The sequence below is a fragment of the Sceloporus occidentalis genome, unplaced genomic scaffold (genome assembly GCF_023333645.1).
Source record: "Sceloporus occidentalis isolate IW3139 unplaced genomic scaffold, rSceOcc1.0.p SCAF_2, whole genome shotgun sequence".
NCBI lineage: Eukaryota > Metazoa > Chordata > Lepidosauria > Squamata > Phrynosomatidae > Sceloporus > Sceloporus occidentalis.
The window spans coordinates 82,813,752-82,839,699 of NW_028316982.1; the positions used below are offsets into that span (position 1 = coordinate 82,813,752).

At 39.0% G+C, this 25,948-nt stretch overlaps 1 protein-coding gene across 2 annotated transcripts in view; it reads left to right on the forward strand.

Annotated features, from left to right (window-relative positions):
- PTPRE (protein tyrosine phosphatase receptor type E) overlaps window positions 1-25,948 on the forward strand; it is a 162,877-nt gene that overhangs the window by 129,816 nt on the left and 7,113 nt on the right. For both annotated transcript variants that reach the window (XM_089510144.1, XM_089510145.1), the window contains 13 exons: window positions 543-633; window positions 2,653-2,729; window positions 3,118-3,154; window positions 7,591-7,688; window positions 9,860-9,979; window positions 10,646-10,809; window positions 14,539-14,674; window positions 18,369-18,518; window positions 20,524-20,617; window positions 20,900-20,976; window positions 22,468-22,602; window positions 24,182-24,307; window positions 24,610-24,761. In XM_089510144.1, the coding sequence (XP_089366270.1) occupies window positions 543-633; window positions 2,653-2,729; window positions 3,118-3,154; window positions 7,591-7,688; window positions 9,860-9,979; window positions 10,646-10,809; window positions 14,539-14,674; window positions 18,369-18,518; window positions 20,524-20,617; window positions 20,900-20,976; window positions 22,468-22,602; window positions 24,182-24,307; window positions 24,610-24,761 (1,457 nt within the window). The remainder of the gene's footprint in view (window positions 1-542; window positions 634-2,652; window positions 2,730-3,117; window positions 3,155-7,590; window positions 7,689-9,859; window positions 9,980-10,645; window positions 10,810-14,538; window positions 14,675-18,368; window positions 18,519-20,523; window positions 20,618-20,899; window positions 20,977-22,467; window positions 22,603-24,181; window positions 24,308-24,609; window positions 24,762-25,948) is intronic.

Genomic DNA, 25,948 nt, shown 5'->3' on the forward strand with positions numbered 1-25,948 from the left:
CTGTAACTTCTTATTTTGCATTCTCACTGTTAGGATTGTGAGTCCAGCTTCCATAATGGCAATCTTGATTCCTTTCAAACAGATACCTATTTCAGTTTTTAAAGACTGTTGTACAGGCCTTTATTATCTGCTCGGGTTTGGTTCCAGGACCTCCTGTGGATAACAAAATCTGTGGATGCTCAAGTCTCATTAAATAGCAAAATGGTGTCTCTTATATCAAATGGCAAAATCAAGGTTTGCTATTTTGAATTTATACTTTTTTGAATATTTTCATGCCATGGATGCTTGAATCCATGGATAAAAAAATCTGTAGATAAGGAGGGCCATGAGTCTCATAGTGACAACTGGAAATAAAAGCAATTTGCTAAATTGCAAAAATATGTCTTGCTTCCAAGATGGAATTTCATTCCTAATTTGGTATTTTCCATTTAAAATTGCTGAATATGAAACTTTATAGGATATAAATATTTTACATAAAGGACCAACAGTTTACCTATTCATTGTAGGATGTTTTTAATTGACATAACTTATTTTCTCTGTAGTCATTACCTCCTGGATATATGCAAGGGACACTTGAGATGGCCAACAAAGAGGAAAACAGAGAAAAAAACAGATATCCCAATATACTACCTTGTAAGTAGTATCTATGCATGAATCTATTATTAATGTAATGTTTTTGTATTTGAAACAAATTGAACAGTTTTAACATTTTCTAGACAGATAGCCTTGCCAATCTGTTAGAGCAAAGCAACAGTCTTTTGGCACATTAAAGGATAACCCATTTTGTATGGCATAAGCTTTTATAAGCAGACTATGGCCTGTTACAGACCGCCCAAAAGGGGTGGTCTTGGGCCGCTGCCGGTTGCAGTGCGGGGAAGCTGCTGCAGCCAAACCGCGCGACTCCCCCGCGCTGTAAAAAAGGAGCACGAAAATCGCGCTCCTTCCGGCAACCCGGAAGAGACGTCACAAGTGCCAAAGCGCGCGCTCGCGACGTCTCTCCCGGGTTTGGACGTCCGGACGCACAGCGTCCGTTACGTCAAGATGGCCGCGCCCATCTGTATAGGGCGCCGCCATCTTGACGTACAGAATACGCGCGAGGGGCAAGGCGCATCCGGAAGCGCCGCCCCTCACGTGTATTCACGGCGCGATGATGGCGCCGCTTAGGCCCGTCTATAACGCACCTATATTTCATTAGTTGGCCAAGACATATATTCACAGCTATAATTGTGAACAGAGAGGGAAAGCGCCAAGATGTTTAAAATGCATAATGGAATAGGTACCCTGAGCATTTACTTGAGCAGTAATAGGAAATAACACATTATTACCTGGCCCTCTCACTGGAGATGAAACCACTGGCTTGGCAGAAGACTTAAAAATAGAATCAAATTCATTGATAAATGCTAATTCAGTAATTTAATTGTAGGCAGGGGCTGGAATATATCAGATACTATGTTATGGCTGATATTATTAAGTACTCTTATGATGGTGCAGGGAAAGAGTTGTCATTTGGTTTTAGCTTCCTTTGCCTGGTTTCTGTCTGACATATTATTAATAGTGAGTAGCTGTAATAAAGAAACATTTCTGTCACGCAAGGTCTCTAAGAGAGAAGTACAATAGTTTTACATTAGAATTAATTTACTTTGAACCTTTTTTTACCACAGCTATTTGGGGGGGGGGGGGGGGGGTTAGAAATACAAGAGTTACAAATGAGTAATTGTAAGTAACTGTTTAGTGTTCAAAATTTATATTTAATCCTGATTGTGGCAATATTGCCATAATTATAATCCCGCCTCCCCAACCTACTTTACCAGGCATCAGTTTCATGAGGAGAAGGAGGTCCATTCTGCTGGCATTCAGAACATGAGTGAATGATGTTTCCATCAGGTTTGGGGTTGGAGTCGGGTCAGAAGTGTTTACTTGGGCCCTGTTCATACCGATCTGAAAGGCTGGCCTGGGGGCGGAGTCGGGTGTCGCGTCCAGATGATGCACGCCCTGACTCCACTCCCAGGGTGCCATGATGCCATGCACCTCTGCACACGGTGTGTGGCATTATGGCACTCCTCCAGTGCTGTGTCCATATGACCCAATGCCAAAGGAGCGCCATATAGCTGTGTCACTGTGGCTATGGTGCTCTTTCGAGGGCTCAAAAAGGAGCCGCTCTTTGTGGCTCCTTTTCGGGCCCTCGAAAGGCCGGATCAGGGCCACAGCATGTGGTTGCCACAGCCCCGATCCATCTAGGAAAGGGGCTGTAGATACGTGGAAGTGTGAAACATAAGACCACAATAAAGCAGAGTATAAAAAACAGAAGAAGTTAGCAGCAGCAGAATAAAACCAAAGTTATAAAATCAAAATAAATTGATGTGCAATATTAAGATGTAAAAAAAAAAACCCTAACAGTTTTTTCTCCCCTGGTAACAGTTTTATTTGTATTCACACTTTGTAATATTGACAAAATGATGCATTATGTGGACATGTGCAATATTGCACTTTATCATTTATAAACAATTTAGTGATAACTTGAGATACACATGAGATACGAAATGTTTTTAAAGTTTTATTGTCTTGAGAGGAAAACTATGCATTTCAAGAAGTTGTCAACAGTGTATTCCTATTTGCTACAATGCTTTAATTACATATGCTTGTACATTACAGATGATCATTCCAGAGTAGTTTTAATACAGATAGATGGAGTTCCATGTTCAGACTACATTAATGCTTCATACATCGATGTAAGTAAATATCTTCTTTTAAAATATATACTTTTTAACAACCAGCTAAAATCCTGTTCTGATTATGCTGGTGTATAAATCTCTGTCAAAGCTGTTGCACTTTATCAGAGGTAGCATAAGACCAGTCTTTAGTGCAGCCAGCCATTCTCCAAACACACACACAACCCTCTCTGTCTCACATTTGTTCTAATTGACTCTTGGGAACTCAAGGCCTTGGGATCAACTGGGCAGTTTCTTGTGTTGCTGTGGGATCCAACATCGCTATGCCGGTATACATTTGCACTATACCAAAAGTGTATAGGATCTTGACCTTTGAGTTATAAAATGAATCTTTTTATGTATTTTTCATTAAAAGAAGAAACTATATCAATCTACTTTCTCCCTGCAGGGTTACAAGGAAAAGAATAAATTTATAGCAGCTCAAGGTAATTTTCCAGTTTTTTCACTAACTTCTCCTTTTAAAACTTTTGTTCTGATATCTGCACATGAAAAACAATGTATGCATGTGCACTTTCATTTCCAGTTATGGTGAGTCTAATTAATTTCTTTCTTTTTTTTAAAGAGCGACTATGTTTTTAAATATTTTCTGAGGTACAGTTCCTTTTAATGTCTTCTTATTCAGTGTAATGTAGCAGTTCTGAAATCTTAGCTGTTACCAGAGCTATTTTGAAGGTCCCTGAAAAGTTACCTTGTAAGAGTGGTCTTTATTTAGTATATTTCCCCCTAGATTAGGCATTGTTGTTTTTGTTGTTGTTGTTTTGGCATTGCATAAGTAGCCATCATAATTATCTGTGCTATATAGCAATGAGGCAGTGGACTTGCAACTAGTAGTAATCCTTAGCCCCTTAGCAGTATAGTGTGTTACAGTGAAAGTTTCAGAGGATGGTTTCATAAGTGTAGGATATTTTAAAAGGCATCCCCTGTGAGCCACAAACAATACTACAAGGCAAATACTACTGATACTACTACTGATTTTGCCTCAAGAAGTCTGGTTCCTCTATAAACATAATTCTTCTCTGAGGCTCTGCTTGCTGAAACAATGCTACTGTTGTCGGTAAGCTGTATGGAAACTCCACTGATCCTTATTTGTGCTATCTGTGCTAGCAGGATCACTATGACCAACAGAGCAAAAGTAGGGCCAAATTGAGTCAGCACCTTGCCAGCACCTAATGACAGGAAATATCTCTTCTGTTAAGACGTTTCCCTGCTTTCTTCTATCATATTTTTTCATGATTCAGTTGCATGAGGAACTACCTATTAAAACAGGGAAGAGTGGAGTTCAAGATTGTAGTCAGCTTTTCCTAAAATAGCGAGATGCATTGACTGGAGCCAAAGTAAAAATATCATATCATGGCTTGTTTGGTTGTGTTGCAGAATGGTCACTCTGTACAATTATCTCCCCATTGAGTTTAGATGCCTTCTCAGCTTTGGATGTTTTCATTGTCAACTAATGAATGAATGAGTCTTTATTTATATACCGCCATTCCTTCGATCACGGCGGTTTACAGAATAATAAAATACAAGTTACATTAGCAAAAGTCCCCCATATTAAACAGTACAATACATCAATTAAAATGCATCATTCAATCATTAAAGCCAGTTAAAAAACAATCAGACAATTCAATCAATACAATACACACAATACACAGGAGAAAAATAGTGATTAGGACATGTGGGGGAAAGCTTGGCGGAAGAGGTAGGTCTTGAGATTTTTCTTAAAAGACTCGAGGGAGGAGTCCAAGCGGAGCTCGTCAGGGAGAGAGTTCCAAGTCCGCGGGGCCAAAACAGAAAAAGCCCTATGCGCAGACGCTGTATATTTCACCTTAGGAACTCTCAAAAGTTGTCTCCCAACCGACCTGAGAGTGCGGGGCGGATTATATGGGGAGAGGCGGTCCTCCAAGTACTCTGGGCCCAAGCCATTTAGGGCTTTATAGGTAACAACCAACACCTTGTATTGTGCCCGGAAGCGGATTGGCAGCCAATGCAGATCTTTCAATATAGGTGTTATGTGGATGCCCCTGGAGCTGCCAGTGACCAGTCTTGCTGCCATATTCTGAACCAACTGTAGCTTCCGAGTTTGGTACAAGGGTTGCCCCATGTAGAGCGCATTACAGAAATCAAGTCGAGAGGTTACCAGTGCATGTACCACTGTTTCAAGGTCCCCCCGGCCCAGGAAGGGTCGCAGCTGGCGTATCAGCCGAAGCTGATAACAGGCACTTCTAACTGTCGCATCCACCTGAGGAGTCAGGTGAAGCGACGAGTCCAGAAGCACCCCCAGACTGCAAACTGTGTCCTTCACAGGGAGCGTGACTCCGTTCAGGACGGGTGGACAAATTTCCTTCCCGGGACCGGGGGAGCCTATCACAAGTACTTCCGTTTTCTCTGGATTCAGGCTGAGTCTATTTTTCCTCATCCAGCCCATTACCGACTCCAGACAGGCATTGAGCAGAGAGATGCCATCCCTAGACACTGCATCAGTCGGAGACAGAGAGAAGACTATTTGGGTGTCATCAGTGTACTGATAACACCGCGCCCCGTGTCTCCGGATGATCTCTCCCAGCGGTTTCATGTAAATGTTGAATAGCATAGGGGACAAAATTGCTCCCTGAGGGACCCCAGATGTAAGGGCCCTCTTATCGGAGCGACAGTCCCCCAGCTCCACCATCTGGAATCTGCCTGAGAGGTAGGAACGGAACCACTGCAGAGCAGTGCCCCCGATACCCAACTCCCCCAGGCGATCCAGAAGGATACCATGGTCGATGGTATCGAAGGCCGCAGAGGTGTCCAAGAGCACTAACAGGGACACGTTACCCCTGTCCATGCCCAGACGGAAATCATCGACTAAGGCGACCATGGAAGTCTCAACCCCATAGCCCGCCCGGAAGCCGGTTTGAAATGGGTCCAGATAATCTGTATCCTTCAAGACCCCCTGTAGCTGGGAGGCAACCGCTCTCTCGATCACCTTCCCTAGAAATGGCAGCAGTGAAACAGGCCGATAATTATTTCGAATTAGGGGGTCAAGGGAGGGGTTTTTTTAATAAGGGTTTCACAATGGCCGTTTTTAAACTAGATGGCAATTGGCCCTCCCTGAGAGATGAATTGACAGTTCGGCGCAACATCTCAGTTATCGCCATTCCCCCTTGAACTGCCAGCCATGAAGGACAGGGATAACTAAAGAGCTGGGTTTCCTGCTTATTTTTCTGGTTGTCAGTTTCAAATGAATTTGATACTTTGATTGTTTTATTATTTTTAACTATTGGTTTTACTGTAACTAGTTTAGTTTTATAACACTCTCCTCTGAGGTTTTTTTAAAAATTAAATCAGTATAAAATGTTATTAACTAAATACTGAGTCAGAAAGACTGTCAGAAATACACATAGAATTAAAATTTGGAAACATCAAGAAGGCATCTCAGGCATGTTTTTCAGTGCAAGAAATTAGCTCACCGCCCCTTTATGCAAAAATCCATTCCTCTCCCAGCCAGTTTTTCTGTAGTTCAGTAGCCTAATTGGAAGAAGTGGATGCATGGTCTGCTGGTAAAAACCTGGCAGTCAAAAATCACTGCTGATCTTCTACAAATCACCTAGAAATATACTGTTTAAATCCTAAATTGCTTAGAAATGCAAACAACTTTAAACAGTGGAGACTTAGCATAAAAGAATAATATTCTCATGATATCATATTCCTTCTGTGATCTAACCTCCGCTATCCCTATTATGTGTGATACAATTATTTTTGAAAATGCATGAAGATATATAGCTGTACTTGAAACTGGTGATTAATATGGTAAACACATATTATGTGACTCAGGGGGTTGCTGTTAGTCCATTTCCATAAGATTCAAGGACTTCCCTTCTTCTGTCTGAGCCCACTACTTCTGCCACTTTGGACCTCAAGATATTTATGAACTTTACCTCTCAGATGTGAAGTCAAAGGCTTTAATGGCCGGCATCCATGGTTTTTTGTGGGTTTTTCGGGCTATGTGGCCATGTTCTAGAAGATTTTCTTCCTGATGTTTCGCCAGCATCTGTGGCTGGCATCTTCGGAGAATACTTGCCTGGAAAAAATGGGTCTATATATTCTCTGAAGATGCCAGCCACAGATGCTGGTGAAACCTCAGGAAGAAAATCTTCTAGAACATGGCCACATAGCCCGAAAAACCCACAAAAAACCATTTACCTCTCAGAATTCCTGACCATTGGCCATGTTGGCTGGGACTTCTGAGAGCTGGCCCAAAATATCTGGAAAACCAAAGATTGAGGAGTGTTAATCATAATTGGAGGCATCACCTCATCTTCTAGTGTAAAATGGTTCACACCTGGAAAACAGGGTTTCTCATTTTGTGGTTTGCAGTTTTGGAACATCTTCCACAAACTACTTTATATGGTGCCTACATTAATGTTATGTAGATGCTAAATGAGGACCATTTTATCATTTCAGGATTTTATTGGCTATCTGCATATTGCTGTTTTTAATGTTAATGTTGGTTTATTCTATGCCCCTTTTCTCCCAGAAAGGGACCCAAAGCGGCTCACAAGATAAAAACTTTTTTAAAAAAAGAAATTAGAATAACAGTTTAAAAACAATTAAAATTATCTAGTTGAAATAAAATGAATAACACTAATACTACTAATAATATATTAAATATTTAAAATATTAAAATATATTTTAAAGTTTATTGTATGGTTTTATTTTCATGGTCTTTCTAAAATCTTTTAAATTTGTTTGAGCATCATTAGTGCCAGAGAAGTAGAAGACAAGTCATATGAAGATGAAGTTTGGTAACTCTTGCCTATTAGAAGTGGTTTTAATTTGATTGATTTCTGTATAGTTTGATGCAGTACTTGTATCCTGTGTGCAGGTCCTAAGCAAGACACAGTAAATGATTTTTGGAGGATGATATGGGAACAGAAGTCTGCAACGATTGTCATGTTAACAAACGTAAAAGAAAGAAAAGAGGTGAGATACATTTCATGAGGTTATTTTCCTTCATCCTGTTTGAACCTCTCCTATAGCCAGCCCACAATACTATTAGTAATACTGTACAACCACTTCCTATTCTACTTCTTTAATAAGATTTTAATCTCTCACACAATTGCTGTGGTAAGGCAACTAAACTAAAACTTTTCAGTTACACAAAAAGCCTCTAGTGACTAACCCAGTAAATTTCTGTATGTCAGAGTTTTGAGTCATGTTTTTTAGGCTAAGGACAATTGTCTTGTGCAAGTTCAACTTTTATCCATATTAAACATCCATTGTGTATTACGCATAATACACATCCATTGTGTATTAGTTGTAAACCAGTGGAATGTTTCTTACATTGCTAGCAAAAGTAAAATATGTTATGAAAAAACATTGAATTCTTTCTGTACATTTCTCTTCCTAATTCACTGTCATTTTTGAATTGCCAAATTTCACTCTACTGTACTATCTAGGACACTTACCTACATGTCCAGGGCCAGTCTTCCCTTCTCATGTGTTTTATTGATTCCTAGAATGTAACTGAGTAAAGTACAAGATGAATTAAAGATTTCCAGCATATATGTAATAGGTAGACATTATGGCTGATATTATAAATACATCATCATTATTATTACTATATTCACTTACCATATGCCTTATCTGTCTTTCAGTAATGGGACTCAAGGCAGCAAACAATATTTTTAAACAATATAGATTTTTTTAAAAACCTACAAAAACATTGGTAAACATATAACTATAATAGTTAATTTAAAAGTAATTAAACAACTTCTAACATTTAAAAATTAAAAACATTAAAATTCATTAAAAGATCATAGAAACCATAAAATTGCACAGTGCATCATTAAAAGCCTTCCCCATTCAGTGTCTAAAAGTCTGGTGACACAAAAATGTTTTCAGTTGCTGACAGAAGGAGAACAAGGAGGGAACCATCCTGGTCTCCCTATGGAGGTTGTTCTAAAGTCTAGAAGTAGCCACCAAGAAGACCACCGAAAAGTACCCCAAATAAAGTTAGTGGGATAGAGGGAAGGGCCTCTCCAGACAATTGTAGAGCTCTAATGGTTCATAAAGTGATACACGCTCCTTGAAATAGTCTGCACCCAAGCCAGATAGGGCTTTATAGTCATCACCAGCACTTTGAAGTGTGTCCAGAAATGGACCAGCAGCCAATGGAGCTGGTGTAACAGGGGAGTTATGTGCTACCTGAAGCCAGCCTCAATTAGCAATCTGGTTGCAGATCTTTGACCAATTTAAGTACTTTTCAAAGGCAACCCAAAGAACATATGACAGTAATCCAAATGGGATACAGTTCCATGACTATGTACATTCCCTGTTCAAGACTTTTTAAGTAACTAATTAAAAATGTTGGCCTTAAATGTGATAGCATATAATCTCTTCATGAAGAAACTTGGGTCTTTTATTTGCTTATGGAACACCTGTTTTTGCATTTGAAGAGAAACCTTGACAGAGTTTTCAATCACTCTGTCCTAAGCAGTCCAGATCTTTTAAAGAAGACAAGTTAGGATCTTCTGTGTCCCATTAACTCTGCTTGTGCATGTAATTAGCCTGAAGTTAACTGATATTGTCCACTGGCTTTAAACCTGGAGAAATTGGCTTTTTAGGAATCAGAGACAGAAAGGAGAATGAAACTGTACTCAGCGAAGGTTTGGTCCTAAGATATTCCAGAGATGATGATGATGATGATAATAATAATAATAATAATAATAATAATACATTTTATTTATATTTCCTGCTTCTCCCAGAGATCGAAGTGGGATTATAACAGAATATAAAACAAACAGAACAATATAAATAATTACAATTTAAAATATAATTACCATAATATAACAATAATTCTTAAAAACAGTCTATAAAAACAATATCAGTCTAGCAGCATACGATGTCAATCATATTTGGGTCTTGGTTTCGTTTCTGTAGGGTATACTTTATAAGGAATTGGGAGGGTATGCCAATTGAAAAAGGTAGGTTACTGCAAATATGATTAGAGTTTATATTATTGTGGTCAGATTCAGTCTCACTATTTTAAAAGCTCATTTTAGTAGTTTCAAAATAATTGCATAGTTTAGTAGCTAGTCATTTTCCTGAGGACAACAGAATCAAATCCGGTATATTTGTCACTTTTTACATAGGACAAATGTTACCAGTACTGGCCTGATCAAGGATGCTGGACTTATGGGAGCATCCGAGTTTCAGTGGAGGACTGTATTGTTCTTGTGGATTATACAATTCGGAAGTTCTGTATTCAGTCAGTAAGTGTTAATATCCTTTGTTGTTGTGTGTCTTCAAGTCATTTCCAATCTACAGCAACCCTAGAGTGACATTATTATTATTAAGGTGTTGCATGGTGTTGCACGGTGAGGGCAAGATGTCAACACAGCATAATTCACAGGTTTTTCTTGGCAAGATTTGTTCAGAGGGGGGTTGTCTTTGCCTCCCTTCAACACTGAGAGAGTGTGACCTGTCCAAGGTCACTCAGTGGGTTTCCATAGCTGAACAGTTATTTAGATCCTAGCCTCCAGAGTCATAGTCCAATACACAAACCACTATACCACAATTACTGTCAACAAATAAGCATGATCTCAAAAAAATATTGGAAATTGTATGTTTTTGTTGAAGGAGCATATCTCCTCTAGTGAGTATGCAGAGAATATTACTTCTACCATGAATTTCTTCTGCACCTTGTAAAGGAGAATATGTTAACTTGCAGTTTGCATACTTCATGACACATGAGTAAATTTCAAAGTACCTTAATCTTTCTAAACATAAGTGGTTTTTTTTCAAATTCCCAAATATGTTCCTACTGTTGATGTGTACTGTTAAGAGATTGGGATCCTTAATACCATTAATAAAACGATTGGCTGATTTTAGTTAAAGATACAAATGGTCATATTCATATTTTGTTTCTGGGTCTCTAGCAGGTGTCTGAAGGCTGCAAAGCTCCAAGACTTGTAACTCAGCTTCATTTCACCAGCTGGCCTGATTTTGGAGTGCCTTTCACACCTATTGGAATGCTGAAATTTCTAAAGAAAGTAAAGTCATTGAACCCTACACATGCTGGACCAATTGTGGTTCACTGCAGGTGAGCATGCATATATTTACAGGTACAACACAAAGCTACACACATCAGTTAACAGATGGGGAAGAAAAAGTATCTGAATATATTCCAGAGGTATTTTCACTGATTATTGAGAACCTGAAACTTAGCAAAGAGAAATGGCTCATTAGACCAGTGCCAAGATACTAGATATTAAAGATTTTCTACTACATCTACATGCACACAGGCCTCTCTTCAATAAATTCAGTAAATGTGTGGGCAGTTCAATGTAAATTTAACATATATATATATTTTAGTTTAACTAGTTCTTTACAACAAGTATTTTTATAGAGCTCATTGCCACAAAATGTAGTCATAGCCATTAGTTGCCTTTAGTTAGTTGCATCGGATTGGATTCTATGGGAAATAAGGTTGTTGGTCTGGATGGAACTTTAGTTTGATCCAACAGACAATCATCTAATGTTATTAAGAAGGTTCCCTAGCATTCAGCCAAGGACAGCTGGACTCCATAATATTACAAAAAAAAAAAAAAAATGGAATAGATCAGCATGTGTGGGGTAAGATTACAAAAGGATAAATACAGAACTGGAATTTATGTTGATGTAAAATGTATAAAGAAAAAGATGAAGCAGAAAGAAGAGCTCCACCAGAAGGCTTGGATATGTTATCTTCTGTGATCAGAGGGGATTAATTTGTCTCCCCCTGTGTTCTAATAGGGATGCCATTTGTTGTGGCTTATGCTACAGTAAGCATCTTAATTATTACTAAGTAGCCTAGTTTTTTTTTCTCTGCAAGCAACTTCTAATACTTCAGTTTCCAACTTTCCCTCCAAATATAGTGCTATAATTTCGATATAGCTCATTGTATAAAGCCTTATTTGTAATATAAATATATTCATGTATTTATAAAACATCTGTAATATTCCAGATTAAATACAGTTGTATTCTCGGAAGGTGATAGAGTCTCCTTCCTTGGAGGTCTTTAAACAGAGGCTGGATGGCCATCTGTCAGGGATGCTTTGATTTGGATTTCCTGCATGGCAGGGGGTTGGACTGGATGGCCCTAGTGGTCTCTTCCAACTCTACGATTCTATGATTCTATGATTCTATGATACTGCTAAATAAGGTCATTGATTCAGTCAAGGCTTCAGTCAGCAGAATGATAGGAGAGGTGATTTTTCTCAAATTTCCTCCTTTCTTGTATAGCAACTGACATCAGATTGTACACTGTTCCAATCAGTACTGTAATGCTTTGGAGTAGACCTCACCTCCTGGATCTTTTTTTTCCTTCTGAAACATCTGCAAAGAACCTTTTGGAACATAACTGGATATAATTCAGTTAAAACGCTGTTCCTGCTCATAAATGTAGGCTGTATATGTGCTGCAAAAATAATGCAGTTTGATACTACTTTAACTGCCATGGCTCAATGCTATGGAATTCTGGGATCTTTAGTTTGTTCTGGCAACAGAGCTGTCTGACAGAGAAGGCTAAGTAGCTCACAAAATTACAAATTCCAAAATTCCATAGCATTTTATTATGACAGATAAAGTGGTATCAAACTGCATTATTTCTGCAGTGTGGATGCAACTTTAGATATGATACGAAAGGAAAGAGAGATTAGAAAGGAAATGAAGAGCAAACTGATTTCAATGGTGGATCTCTGTTCTAACGTATCAATCCTTTGTATTTTTAAGAACATTGCCACAGCCTGCTGTGTAGCTCCCACCAGTACCAAAAAATCCCACTTCTTGAACTATTTTATTTTATTTTTTATCCCGCCTTTCTCCCAAGTTGGGAGCTCACTACACACACACACACACACACACACACACACACACACATTAAAGCAACACTTAAAAAATACAACATAAAAAATTAAAACATAAGGTTAAAAATAATCTAAACCAACCCTCCATCCTCCAATAAAACCAGGAAGGAATAAGTAAATAAAACTAGGAAGGAAGTAGAAAGAAGCAAGATTGAGTCAGACTGAGGAGAGAAGTGTGAATCATTAATGCATCATAGTTACAAACAATCAGTTCTGGTTTAAAATGAAGAAATGAAATCTGTTCCTTGTAGAATCTATCCCTGTATCTCCCTTTAGGAGAAAGTGATAAACTTTGAATTGTATCTGTAAAAACACATGACAGTAGAATCACATATATATATATATTTTTGAAATCTGGAACACATGCATTATTACAACAAAAGAGGAAAACAAATAAACCAAGTACAAGAGAAAAGTTTGTGCCTAGTACAGGATGCCATGCCCTTTTCCTCTGAAAAGAAAGATAAAAATCATTTGGAGTAATATTTTAATCAGTAACCAGTAGGAAGTGTGCTCCCTCTGGTGGCTGCAAGTCTGTTCTAAGAAAGGACTTGGAAAGCCAAAGCATTCAGCATATAGTTAACAAGCCAGCAGATAAGAGCAAAATCAAACGGACATAATCACACAACAATACAAGATGGAATCATACCCAACAAATTTGTAGGAATCAGAATGCATACAATGGACAGAATACTACACTGTTTGACTGTTCTCAGCATTAAGCTCTGGTCAAACTGCAGCTTATTTGCCACTAATATCAGAGACTCCCACCCAAAATGTGTAGATCATTCCAGTAAGCAAATGTTTACGTTCAGGAAGAGACCATCTATACCAAAAGAAGCCACTGGTCATATGGAGAACTTCTCTGAAACCAAGCATTTTTTCTGATATTCTCCTGCTGTGTCCAAGCCACTGTCTGTCTTTGCTCCTGTGGCCCCAGGGATTAGATTTCATTCTTGAGAGAAGGCTTACCCATCCAAGGCATGACAAACTTCAATTTCATATTAATATCAATATTTCATTCATTCATTCATTCATTCATTCATTCATTCATATTAATTCATAAAATTTCAGATTCTAGAGTCATCATATTTTTATATTATTAGGGTTTTGTAATTCTCAGGGCCAAAATACACGTGCCAATAAGGAAACCCTACGTGATAAATGTGGGGCTGCCACATTCATGTGCAAAGGGTGGGATTTAAAGTAAAAGATATGCTGGTAAGGATCTGGCACCCTTCTTCTTTTTTCCCTTAGTCTGTCTCCCAAATATCAGTCTTTCTTCCCATCAAAACTAAAATGTGCTCACTTTGAAGCATAACATCTGGGGAAGTGCCAGAGGTTAAAAAGTAGAGAGTCAGGGGCCTGTGCACCCCTTTTGCCACTTTAAATGCCTGTTTGATTTCATTCAGAGAGAATACTAAGAAGCAGATTGAAAAAGAGCAGTAAAAAAACAGGAATGGTTATGATTGTGGTCTAGGGGAGAGATTTTTTAATTTGGGCCTGAGTACGGTAACTTTCAGGGGTTGGTTGATATGCCTGATTACTACTTACTTATTAAAACAGAGGAGAAAAGCTATATTTTAATTCTGAAAGACTGGCCCGATTTCATGTTTCATTGGACTTCTTGTATTTAAGAGACTCAAAGGTCAGAATTAGATGCCAGTTATATTTACAGAATGCTGCTAAACATTTGCCGTGTGTGTTGCTAATGTTATTAAACCTAGTACAAATCAAAGTTTGCAAAAGATAATTTTCCAGGCTATATGTGCTAGAATCCCCCAGCCAACTTGGGGAGATACATAAAAAGTAACTTTTTCATGGGATATTGAGAGCAGAGGTCCTTCAGATAAGACAGCTATATAAATCCAGATAAATTACTGCCGTACGTCTTGGTTCAACTGTGACTTTCTTTTCTTTTCAAGTGCTGGTGTGGGCCGGACAGGCACGTTCATAGTAATAGATGCCATGATTGACATGATGCATGCTGAACAAAAAGTTGATGTTTTCGATTTTGTAGCAAGAATTCGCAATCAACGCCCGCAAATGGTTCAGACTGATGTAAGTATATTGGCCAACTTTGATAATAGTTAAAATGTGAAAAATGTTTTTATAATTGTCAGTAGAACTGTCAAAATAGGAGACGATAGTACTGACTAAATCTCATGCCCCATTAAAAGCCCTTTTCTTTTTATCAGGCTAAAGAATACTTTTTTTTAAAAAAAAGCACAAGGTTTGCTTTTTCCCTTCAAAATATTAGCTCCCAAACTTCATGATAGTTCCTAGTAATTCTCTCCTGTTTCTATTCTTTGAATAGCCAAGTTGGACAGGCAGGCAGGGTAACCCGTGTATATTTATTCCATTGTTAAATTCTTTTAAGATATTTTTATTTTATTTAATTACTCAAAGGTTAATATAATATACATATAGTCACATACAGACACATGCACATATACTACAGTGAATATAGCAAAAGAGTCTGTATACCAAGTCATTTGGCATAAACGAAGCCAACCAGTCTTGACTGGATAATATCTGACCGTTACTTTGAGATCATTTCTACCTTTTGACAAGAAGCCAGTATCAGTGCTATTTTTATTTTACCAGAGGCATCGTCTTCCAGAGCCAATTTAAACCCTTTAAAAAAGGGTTTTGCATGTTTTGTATGGAAAAGGTCCCAAGCTCAAACTGAGGAATCACCAGGTAGGGCAGTTTGAAACATTCGGGAGGAGTTGCCAGTCAGTAGACAAGCTCTTCCCCTACAGGTGTGTTACAATGCAATACCCACAGTTGTCTAGACAGCTAATTTAAAGTCCAGCACATCTAGGGGGGCACCAGCTTTGGGTAGATTGGCGTAGACTGCTGTGAACTAGACAACCAATGGACTAATAAGGTATAAGGTGGCTTCTTAAGTTCCAGGGTTACTAAGTAATCAGCGGTTTGAAAAGTTACTTTTTTAGACTGGACTCCCCAAAACTTCCTATACAGCATTTCATCTCACCACTAATTCTGGGAGTGGCAACCCAAAAAGTCACTTTTCAAAGTTCTGTAAATATCTATGTTTTGTAATTGTTCTACAGCTTACCAGTTCTTGCTGTTAGAATGTCCTAGGTTTTTTTTTCAGGTTCCTTTAAGACTCAGCTTTTATACTTGTTTTTTTAAAAAAATAAGTCAAACTGCGTAGTTCTAAATAACAACTTGGGAACATGTAAGTGAAAACTATTAAAGAGCTGGATATAGATGTGAATACAGAAGTTTAACTCCCTATTCTATGGTTCTCTTTATTATATTACTTCTTGATCAATAAAATTACAAAAGAAAAAAATCAGCACATAGAAACATAAATTACCATTCAGTGACCAGAGTGTCATAGTACAGAGCACTCTGGACAGAAAATGTCAGAGATGTGGCTGTAGCCTGGAACTGGGACAAAGGTGACAAAGTGATCTCAGTTCATGATGACTTAACATTTGGAGAGTCTTGAGTCACAGGAAGCTGATGACAGAGGAGCAGGAGGTGAAACAGCAGGCTTGAATTCTGCAGTCACAGCTGTCCAGTGACAGGAAACTGGGTGATGTCCCAGGAGGGGGAAGGACTCAAAACCCAAGAGGGGATGTTAGCTTAATGCTCAGTGTGGTGATGGTTGTATATAGGAGTCTGGCGAAGCCCTTTGATAGTCTATTGTAAATATCAGAACCAAAGATTAAAAGTCCTCTTTGTGAGAACTCAGCAGTTCAACTATTCAGCAGTTCTTTATCAGGCCAGCAACTTTTGCATGGGAGGACTTTTCCTTTGCAGCCTGCACAGAGCTACACAGCAGAGACCTTCCAGTGGCATTCCTGTTCCATGTGCATATCTTCTGCATGCTGCATGTTTAATCCTGATTCTACATGCCCCAACACAGTGACCATGCTGGCTAGAATAATTCTGGGTATTCCTTCTCCACCAGGTTCTGGAAGCCACCTTATGCAAAGTCAGTCCATCGGATCTCTGTCCTCATTCAGAAATAAACATTGATTATGATTCATCATTATGAGAATGAACACAGTGTACCTTCTTCCTCTGACCTCCTCTGATGCTACTTCAGCTTTGTAGCATAGGCTATTGTTTTTGAGTGGCCCACAGTTTGTTGTTTTGTCCATATTTGGATACGTATTTAAAAATGGGAAGCAGAGCTTTGATCTTTTTGTGGCTATGCTGGAGGAGGAGAGGAATGGGGTCAGTAACAGATGAATCTCAGTTCCATAATGATAAAAGATAGGTTTGAGAGGAATGGGGTCAGTAACAGATGAATCTCAGTTCCCTAATGATAAAAGATAAGTTTGCTCATATGTAGAACAAACTGGAAGAAGAGTAGGATATGTACACCTGTCTCACCCCAAATGTTTCTGCACATCTTAATAGATTCGCAGACCTTTTTTATAATTCCCTGTGATCATGTTCTGTTGTACATTATATAACTCCTGTTACTGAACACCCTGATAAGGTTCTGGGCATGACAATTCATAAAGAACATTGACAAGCTGGAGTGTGTCCAAAGGAGGGCAACCGAAATGGTGAAGGGTCTGGAAACTATGCCCTATGAGGAGAGACTTAGGGAGCTGGGCATGTTTAGCCTGGGGAAGAGAAGGTTAAGAGGAGAAATGATAGCCCTGTTTAAATATTTGAAGGGGTGTCATATTTAGGATGGAGCAAGCTTGTTTTCTGCTGCTCCAGAGAATAGGACCTGGAGCAATGGATTTAAAGTATAGAGATTCCACCTCAACATCAGGAGGCACTTTCTGGCCATAAGAGCTGTTTGACAGTGGAACACACTCTCCCAGAGCATGGGGGAGTCTCCTTCTTTGGAGGTTTTGAAACAGAGGCTGGATGGCCATCTGTTGGGGGCGCTTTGATACTGTGCTCCAGCATGGCAGAGGGTTGGACTGTATGGCCCTTGTGGTCTCTTCCAACTTTATGATTCTATGATTCTAAGGCTAATCAAGGGATCTAGTCCTCTATAGGACTTCACTCAATGCACTAAGATCTAGGAAGCTGCCAGGTGCATGGAGTTGTTTGCGGATAGAGTTTACATGTGTAGCCATATTGATACCCTTCATTATTTATATCTACACATGAGGATGTGAATGACTGCATAGGTCTATAATATACTGCTACATCTGAATGGGGCCATGTAATGATTTATTTCGATAGAAGAGAAGGTGGAAGTAGGAGGAAGAGAATGGTAGCGTATGAGACTAGGGTATATCTAAGCTTGTCTCTGTAATAATGAATCATAATTTAAACCATGAACCAATAAATCATACTCATACAATACAGTGAGCCCGCACCATATGCGGGCTCGTTATAGGCGGTCTTCAGCTTAAGCAGAAACCACTGGGAGAATGGGGGGATTGCAAACGTGCCTCTGGCGTGTGCACACAGCCATGCAGCATGCACGAGCCCCATTATATCTAATGGAGCTCAAGCATATGCGCTTTTTGCCTCATGGGTGGGGGGTCTGGAATGGATCCCCCACATAAGGCAAGGGTGGACTGTATATGCAATTAACCTGCTTCTTCTGAAGGGAACAGCTATATTTTTTCTGATTATAACTGGGATTTTTACGTGCCAGACCAGAAAACCAGGAGGTTATTGTGGTGTGTGTGGGGGGGGGGGGGGGGGGGTAATAGATGTATTTGATAAATCTATGGAGTTTTATGTAACAAAAATATTTCAGATGTCCTAGTTTACAGAATATCTTGTTTCTTGACAGATGCAGTACTCCTTCATTTATCAAGCCTTACTTGAATACTACCTCTATGGTGACACAGAACTAGATGTGTCCTCTTTAGAAAAGCACCTGCAGCCATCACACAACACAACACCAAATCTCGTCAAAATAGGGCTAGAAGAAGAATTTAAGGTAAGCATTGATAATATCTTACAAAGATCTGATGTTTGGCTCACAACAAGGATCTGGATATTTATTAATTTTACTCTGACCCTAAGGCGAACTTATTGTGGGATTTTCTTAGCAAGATAGACCATGGCCTGCCCAAGGATACACAGTGGGTCTATATAACTGAGCAGGGAATCAAGTCCTGGTCTCCTAGAGTCCTGCTTTGACACTCAAACACTATACCATGTTAGCCTTTACATGTTTGGATAGTACAGTGAAAATCTATTCTAAAGTTAATTCCAATTATGCTTGCTGACTGACAGTGCCTTAGGCTGTGGTTTCACATATTGTATTTGAAATGTATGTGAAATGAACAAAAGTAATTTTTTCCTTGCCTTCCCCTTCAAAAGTAAGTTTTTTTTCTTCTTTTAGTCACATGAAAGTTTGTGGAAGATCATAATATTGAAGGAGAGGGCACTGCTGTATTGAAAGATGATAAACAAATGCCTAAATGCACTCCATCATCATCATCATCACCACTATTATTATAATATTTATATCCCTTCCTTTTCCCAAAACTGTGACTCAGGGCAGCTCACAACATTAAAAAAAACAGTACAATTATAAGCATACAAAAATAGTACATTAAAATAGAATTAAATTATTACAATATTAAAACAACTTTCATGTTAAAAGAATAAAATACAATTAAAGAGATAAAAATGCTAACAATACTTAAACGATACAACACCCATCCCATGCTTTAAAAGCTATCAGTTTTAAATGCTTGTCTAAACAGGTAGCTCTTAGTCTGCTGGTAGAAGGATAACAAGGAAGGGGTCATTCTGGCCTCCCGGGGAAGGGAGTTCCATGGTCTAGGGTCAGCCATGGAAAAGGCCCTCTCTTGTGTCCCCACCAACCATGCTTGCGATGGTAGTGGGATGGCGATAAAGGCCTCTCCTGAGGATCTCAGAGCCCGGGCAAGCTCATACAGGGAGATGTAGGACCCATACAGGCAGGCCAAAATAAAGCTGCTTCAGGCCACTTTGGAGGTATACTGTTTAAATGATACATGTGTCCTAAAAGTCCGGAAGGACTGGAGCGTTGCTTTGGCGCAGCTTCCGTACTCTTAGGACGGATGCATCATTTAAACAGCATACCTCCAAAGTGGCCCGAAGCAGCTTTATTTTGGCCTGTCTGTGTGGGGCCATAGTCTGCTAAATAGCCTGGACCTAAGCCATATAGGGCTTTATAGGTCATAGCCAGCATTTTGAATGGTGCCTGGAAACAAACTGGCAGCTACAGGAACTGTTTCAATAGGGGGTCTCTGTAACCTTCCTCTGTGGTCTCTGTAATCTGCCCCACTTAACCACCTGGCTTCAGCTCTTTGGACTAGCTGAGGTTTCAAAACACTCCTCAAAGGCAGCCCGAAGTAGAGTGTGTTACAGTACTACAAAAGGGATGTAACCAAGGTATGTACCACCAAGGGAGATCTGGCATTTCAAGGAACGGGTGCAGCTGGCACACAAGTTTAAAATGTGCAAAAGCACTCCTGGTCACTGCAAAGACCTGGGGCTCTAGGTCCAGAGTACTCCAAACTATGAACCTGCACCTTCAGGCGGAATGTAACCTCATCTAACACAGGCAGGATCCCTATTCCCTGATCTGCCTCCCGACTGACCAGGAGCACCTCTGTCTTCCATTTGTCTTCAAACACCAGTCTTTATGAGAGTTTAACTGGGGAGATAAAACTTTCCACTTCCTGCAATCATCCTTAATAGTCCCTTCTCTTCTTTTATTTTCAAGAAACAGTATAAGGTGCATAGTTCTTATTTTTAATTATTATTCATATTGATAAGTGGAATATAAGAGCATGTGTGAAGGTAGTATTGATGGTTAGTGATCAGGCTTGTCAACTAGAAATTGTCCAAAAGAACAGATTATAATGGAATTTGGATTTGAATCTGTTAGCTATTTTAGCAATCCAAAAATTCATAGCCTAATTTTTAGTATGTACTTTTTGCTGTAGAAATTGACAAATGTCCGAATAATGAAAGAAAACATGAGAACTGGTAATCTACCAGCGAATATGAAGAAAGCCAGAGTTATCCAAATCATCCCATGTAAGCTATTTAATTTTCTTCTCAGAAACTGTGTAATAATTTTACTATTAAAGATTGTAATGTGTCTGTTAGTAATCTAAAATACTAACAGAGAACAATGATATCATACATTCAACAGCAGGTGGCACTGCTGGACTGACATGCAAAGAAATTTTTATCATAAACTTGATTCTATAAAAGCTGCAGGTCATAGTTTATATAGTATTATTAATTGTAAAATGCTTAATATTTTAACAAATATAATATGTGGAGAGTTTTGAGGTCTCTTTTTTTCTGTTTTAGATGACTTTAACAGAGTGATACTTTCCATGAAAAGAGGTCAGGAATATACGGATTATATCAATGCTTCTTTCATAGATGTAAGTATTTCTCTGCCTGTGGAGTATGTATACCATTGATTTTTTTTCAAGTCTTTTAACAATCAGCCTTGTTTAGGACTAATCTGGGAAGCAGCATTGTTGTATGTGTGGTTTTATCACTGCCAAGTGAGTTATTTTAAAGAGTAATGTGAGGTTTGGAGGGGTAGAATCAAATTATCATTTTAAGCATTGTTTTCTATGTAATATGTGAACAGACAGAAGCAAGCCACTTTGCTCTTCCTTTCTTAATTTCACGAGGTTGGGTTTCCTTCTTCCCCAAACCTCCTTTAGTTACAAGAAAACAGAAACGGGACTCCTCACCTGCAGCTGAAGCTCTTTTCATGCCATTAAATAAGAAGTTCCTCTTCCAGCTTTCTTTTATACCCACACACTTTACCAAAACTGGATGTCCTTCAAAACAGAAGGCTTCTTCTTTATATCTCTAATTTCTCATGTTCTTGACATCCACTGTTGAAAGTCATCTCTAATTGCTCATTTATTTGGCAAATATGGTATAAAAAGTAATGTAGGAAGTTTATGTTCCTTTTCTGGTGGTTCTCTATCTGAATTTGATTCCCCATCCTTGCAAGTACAAAGATTCATTATTTGATAACTCAGTCAAAGTGTAGCCCTTCTGATATCATATGAAATTGTGCCAGACAGTAATTTGCCTCCCACCTGTATGTCTCAAAATCCATATATCTCAATAAAGGCCTTGGATAAATTAGTTTAAGTGCAATTTCCTTGAGCTTTCGTAAACTTCAGTCTACTAGTAGACTAGTACTAGACTAGTCTACTAGTAGTAGACTGAAGTCTATAAAAGTTCATGCTGCCAATTTCTTTCTTTCAGTTAGTCTCAAAGGTGCTACAAGATCTCTCTACATACTGTTTCTACAGACTAATGCAGCTATATCTTTGAATTGTGCAATTTCTTTGATTAACTTTGTTGATATGATAAGGACTGTAGAATTTGACTGTTCCATCCTCAAATGTAAGGACAAATAATTGCTGTCATTTTCTTCCTGCTGCAGGCAAAAAAAGAAATAAAGAACCAACCTCTCCCCAAATATATATATTTTTAAATTAAAAACATTATTTCCATATATCCACATGATTGCCGGGTTTTGCACACACAGACCCAAAGAATTTTCCAGAATTTATTTTGCATTATAGACACATCTTCACAGGAAAAAAAACAACATGATTTTTATGTACAGTAAAAAAATCTCACATGTATTTCTACACAATAACTACAAAACTCTTGACAATGTGTTATTCTTCCAGCTGGCTTTCCATAGTGTTGGTAATCTCCAGAAATGTATTCCACTGAATGCCTATCCATCCCTGTTTGAAAACCTAAATAGTAATGGCACTAATGAGAACTCTATGAAAATTGCCAATATATTTTAGAAATACCTTTAGATTGATAAGAATTTAAATCTCAACACTGCCAGCATATAAGATGATGTTCACATTTCTTTATGTGTAAAGGGCTATCGCCAAAAGGATTACTTCATTGCAACTCAAGGACCACTTCCTCATACAGTGGAAGACTTCTGGAGAATGGTGTGGGAATGGAAATGCCATACAATTGTTATGCTTACCGAAGTTCTGGAGAGGGAGCAAGTATGATAATTTTTTTCACTGTCATTTGAAATATCTTGTTACTCATATTTCTAAAATGAGAGCAAGGGCAGGAGAAGTTTATTTTGAGTGAATTCTAACTCATTTACATGACCCAAAAAATTCATAAAAATGGTTTGGTACCCCAGCATATCCCAGATCTGGTTTGGAGTCATGCAATACAGAAGCTAGTTCACTCATTCTCTCCTTGGAAAGAGAAGTACTGCTCATGACCAAGAGATTTTCCAGTTGCTCTAAAAAGTTGTGGTACCTCCTGGTTAGAAACTGGCTAACAAGTACTGGTTGCAGTTGTGTGCTTTCTGGGCCATTCTAGCATCAATACAGTCCGTCCTCGCCTTACGCGGGGGATCTGTTCCGGATCCCTCTGCGTAAGGCAAATTCCGCCTATGCTCAAGCCCCATTGGAAACAATGGGGCTCGTGCGCAGCGGCACGGGCGCGCGCGGGGCACAACGGGCGCGCGCGCCCATTCAATTGAATGGGATGTGCCGCCCCGCGCACGCCCCGCAGCTTGAGCGCGTATGCTCAAGGCCGCGTATGGTGCTCAAGGCCGCGTATGGTGCGCCCGCGTATGGCGCGGGCACACTGTATATGCCTAGAGTCTGACAGGATTCAGACAAGTGTAGCCTGGCTTGGCCATCCTCAGCAGCCGCAGTGCCACTTCTGGTCTTTAAATGCCTAAGCAGGAAAATGGTGGTGGTGGCGGCTCTCTGGTCCTTCCTCTCAAAGATATTCAGAAACAGATCCAAACAAAGTTGTCACACTCTGAGAAAAGTTACACATAATCAAGCCCCCGAGAAATCAGTGGGAAGTAAGTATGCTCAGTTGGGTGCTCGGATATCAATGGGGCTTAACAATGCTTACTTGGCTTTCTCTAGACTGCACTCAAGTGTCCACAGCTGCGTCATGGCAAGAGAGCTGTATTTTCAGTGCTGTGCCAAACTTAAAGTTTGGATATAGTAGGCTTTACAGCAAAATAGATAGGTGTCATGGTCAGATATGATTTCATCAGTAGAAGTTGTGTGAAGCATCAACAGTTCTTTAACTGTTTTTTTTTTCTTTTAAAATATATTGGGCTAAACCCTTTATTAATCCTACTAATCAAAGAACAATTGAAGTCAATGGCGCTGAAGTTAAGTTTTGACTAATCTGTCCCATTCATTTCACATTTCTGGATAGGACAAATGTTGAATTTCAACCTTTTTATTTTTTTAACTTTCCCCCCCAAGTTATGCCAAATATACGTATCAATCCCCAGATAGCATGATTATTGCCTGGGGATTCTGTTAGTAGTAGTCCAAAATAACTTTTCAAAGCTTTGATAAAACATATGGCATCTACTATACACAGAAAATAGACATTTTACCTAGCACTTTTTAAAAAATCCCTTGTTTTCCAATATTGGTGTTTTGAATGTTGATTATAAAATTTGGAGTATTTCAGAAATAAAGAAAGCTGAAATTAGTTCTTACATAATTAGTTTCTGAAAACCACTGATATAATGGAATTGCTGTAGTGGCATGAATAAGAGAGCATTATTCCTTCTTTTTTTCAATATTACAGGAAAAGTGTTTTCAGTATTGGCCATCAGAGGGCTCTGTTACTTATGGAGAGATTACTATTGAAATAAAGAGTGACTTACTTGCTGATGCCATAAGTGTACGGGACTTTTTGATTACACATAATCAGGTATGATGGATCACTTTAAAAATATTTCTTATGTGCACCAAATTTTCTGAACAGTATTTTGCTTCACATTGACTTATGTGTTGTAATTCAGTAATTTAGAAGCTTTGATAAAATAAGATGTCCCTGTCAGCTGACAGTCATTTTGGCTTAGTTTTGGCATAAATGGCATAATTGAACAATGTGACACATGAGAAATGGCACATTAAATTATAGGCTACATATTTGGATTCCAGTTTTAAAATGTTTCATTTCATTCTAACAACATATTTTATATGTGTGACTTTCTTGCTTTGAATGATCAGGAGAAGCCAGGCAGGCTTGTCCGACAGTTTCATTTTCACGGATGGCCTGAAATTGGAATTCCTGTTGAAGGGAAAGGAATGATCGACCTCATTGCAGCTGTCCAAAAGCAGCAACAGCAGACAGGAAATCATCCCATTACAGTGCACTGCAGGTAAAATGTTTGTATTTTACTTTATCAACTGATCCTCTCCTAATGATTTGGTTTATTAATTTTATTTTATTAATAGGGACTACTATCCTGTTATGTGTTTATGTCATCATAAGCTGATTTACAGTCATGTGACAATGAATGATGATGTTGCACTTACATTGTCAGGATGGAAGCAAAAACCTACTGTATATACAGTGGTCCCTTCCCTTACATGGAGGATCCGTTCCAGACCCCCCCCCCCACACACACACACATAAGGGAAATTCTGCGTATGCTCAAGCCCCATTAAATTAAATGGGGCTTGTGCTTATGGCGGTGTGGTGGCACATGCTCAGCAAGGGCACGTGCCCAATTACTCTTTCTGGGGTGCGACGGTGCTTCTTCCGGCATGGCTTCCAGCATATGCTGGAAGCCGCGTAAGGCGCACCCACATATGACGCGAGTGCACTGTACTCATGTATAAGCCTAGAAATTTTAGTCAAAAAATCAACCCCCAAAAAAGCTGGATTAGCTTATCCATGGGTCAATGTAAGTACTGTGCCTTAATTCTATTTTTATTACTTTTTAAAGGAACCATCCCTTTCTGTGAATACAGTGGTGAAAATCAAGAGTTTAGTCTATCCCAGAAGAACCTAAAAGAAGCACTGACCTCTTCTACTCTCTCCTCTCTAATACCACTTCTGGCCTTTTGGAATACCTGGGCGGCAAAATGGTGATGGCAGCAGCTTTTTGTTGCAGTTCTTCTAAGATGGACTAAGCTCTTGTCTTTTGCTATTCTACTTATAGTTCGTCCAGCAGTGTTATTCCAGCAAGGCATTTCCCAAGCCTTGAAAGGCCTTTGAAAGTCAAAATCACAAGTTTTAGTTAAGCATGGAAATTGACTGGGAGGTTCTTCAGTTTACAAAACACCTCCATGAAATGCTGTTTAATGCCTGGTCCTCTTTGGCAAGATAGATGGTATATTCTGAACTACCTGCTGTTAACAAAAAAGTTTCATAATTTGTGAAACTAGTTTCACCAACAACTTGTCGTATACTGACATCAGCTACAGTCATCCCTCCATATTTGCGGATTTGATATTTGCGGATTTGATTATTCATGGATTTCATTAATATGTTCTCTCTAGGACTGTCTAGGTCCTCCAGTGCAACTCTGTGGTCAACTTTAACTGAAAGTTGCACTGAAAG